This window comes from Mandrillus leucophaeus, unplaced genomic scaffold, assembly GCF_000951045.1.
Source record: "Mandrillus leucophaeus isolate KB7577 unplaced genomic scaffold, Mleu.le_1.0 Scaffold1118, whole genome shotgun sequence".
Classification (NCBI taxonomy): domain Eukaryota; kingdom Metazoa; phylum Chordata; class Mammalia; order Primates; family Cercopithecidae; genus Mandrillus; species Mandrillus leucophaeus.
Window position 1 is genome coordinate 8,344 of NW_012099410.1, and position 1,851 is coordinate 10,194.

The 1,851-nt window shown below is 42.9% G+C and overlaps 1 protein-coding gene across 1 annotated transcript in view; it reads left to right on the forward strand.

Moving 5' to 3' along the window:
• Window positions 1–1,173: 1,173 nt before the first annotated feature.
• LOC105549538 (patr class I histocompatibility antigen, CH28 alpha chain-like) overlaps window positions 1,174–1,851 on the forward strand; it is a gene marked incomplete at its 3' end in the record, with an annotated part of 2,101 nt that continues 1,423 nt past the window's right edge. The window contains exon 1 of the mRNA XM_011994137.1: window positions 1,174–1,194. Within this exon, the coding sequence (XP_011849527.1) occupies window positions 1,174–1,194 (21 nt within the window). The remainder of the gene's footprint in view (window positions 1,195–1,851) is intronic.

Sequence of the window (1,851 nt, forward strand, 5' to 3'; positions counted from 1 at the left end):
CAGTGTGGTAGTTACACGACTATAAATAATTACCAAAATTCACCAAAAAGGGCAGCTAACACTGGTGAATTTTATGACACGTAAATGCCCTAATAAGCAAAAAAAAAAAAAAAAAAAAAAAAAAAAAAAAGGGAGGGGGGAGGGAGGCAAAAATAAAGACATTTTTAGATCATCAAAGCCATAAAATTCATTTCCTAGGAGTCCTGTACTACATGTAATTTTAAAGGAAGTTCTTCAGGCTGAAGGGAAATGATACTAGATGGTGACCCAGATACACAGAAAGGAACAATTAACAACAGGAATGATGCACACACACATGTCACATTCACACTCATTTTCTTAATTTCCTGAAGACATGTGGCTGCTTGTCTAAAACAAAAAGTATTACACAGTATCATTGAGTTTATAATATAGATTGATGTAATATATAAAACAATAATAGCATAATGTAGGTTAAATGAAACTACACTGTTACAAGTATCCTTTATTTTGCCCGATGTAGTTTAATAGAATCTGAACTTCACTGTGAAAAGTCAAGGAATCGGGTTTCCATTCTTACAACAATAAAAAGCTAGTGTAAAGAAATATAGCCAAAAGCCACTAGGAGAATTAAAACCATAAACTAAAAACTGTTTATTTGACACATAAGAAAGTAGCAAAGGAGGAACAGAAAAAAAAAGATACGAGACAAATTGAAAGCATATAGCAAAATGGTAGACCAAAATCCAACCATTGTTAAGTGAAGAAAGGACAGGACCTTGCTCACATTAGCAGGACCGCTGAGCACTGTGGGGAGAACAGACATGGGCAGGAGGTGAGGGACAGTGTTAGTGCCACAATTCAGGAGTGACAGGGTAGCGGGGACTAAGGGGAGGGGGGGCGTGTGAGGGATGAGAGGGGCAGAGAGAAGGGCTGGAGAAGCAGGAGGTGAGGAAAAGGAGCAGAGGAAAGAATTCTAAAGCAGTGGAAGAGCCTAGCAGGGGGTTCTTTGCATTCGGTATTCGATACATTTTGTTGGACTTCCTAAAAACTAGTTGGCTCCTTATGATAAAAAAAAAAAAAAAAGAGTTACAAAAATGCCAAGTGTCCAGATAAAATATGCACACTGCTTAGATGTGCAGAGTTCAGGAAAACAGGCAGTGCTTGAGCGTCGGTGAAGAGCATTGGGTCTGCATGGAGCACTCGCACTTTGAGGTGATGACTACAGGCTCCCGGTTGCAATAGACAGTAACAAACCCTGCTTCTTTGTGTTCAGGAGATGTTCTGGACTCACACAGGGAAACTCGGGCTAGGGAATGAACGTAATTTTAAATGCAACAACCCACAGTCACAGATCCATAATCTGGGAAAGTAAAACTTAGGAGCTTTGTAATGCTGTTTTGACACAGGTCTTTTACACATTGGAATTCTAATCATTCAGGGATTACCAATATTGTGCTACCTACTGTATTAATAAACAAAAAGGAAACTTCGTCTCTATGAGAATCTCTACGTGGTGCCTTCAGACAAAACTTCACCAGGTTTAGAGAGAAAACCCCTGTCTCTCCACCTCCATTCCCAGGGGGAGCTCACTCTCTGGCATGAAGTTCCCCGTGGTGAGTTTCCCTGTACAAAGGTCCAAGGGGAGAGGTAGGAGTGGGAGGCAGGGGGTCCAGTTCAGGGTCGGGGATTCCAGGAGGAGCAGTGAAGGGGAAGGGGCTGGGCGCGGCCTGGGGGGTCTCTCCCTGGTTTCCACAGACAGATCCTTGTCCAGGACTCAGGCAGACAGTGTGACAAAGAGGCTTGGTGTAGGAGAAGAGGGATCAGGACGAAGTCCCAGGTCCGGGGCGTGGCTCTCAGGGTCTCAGGCTC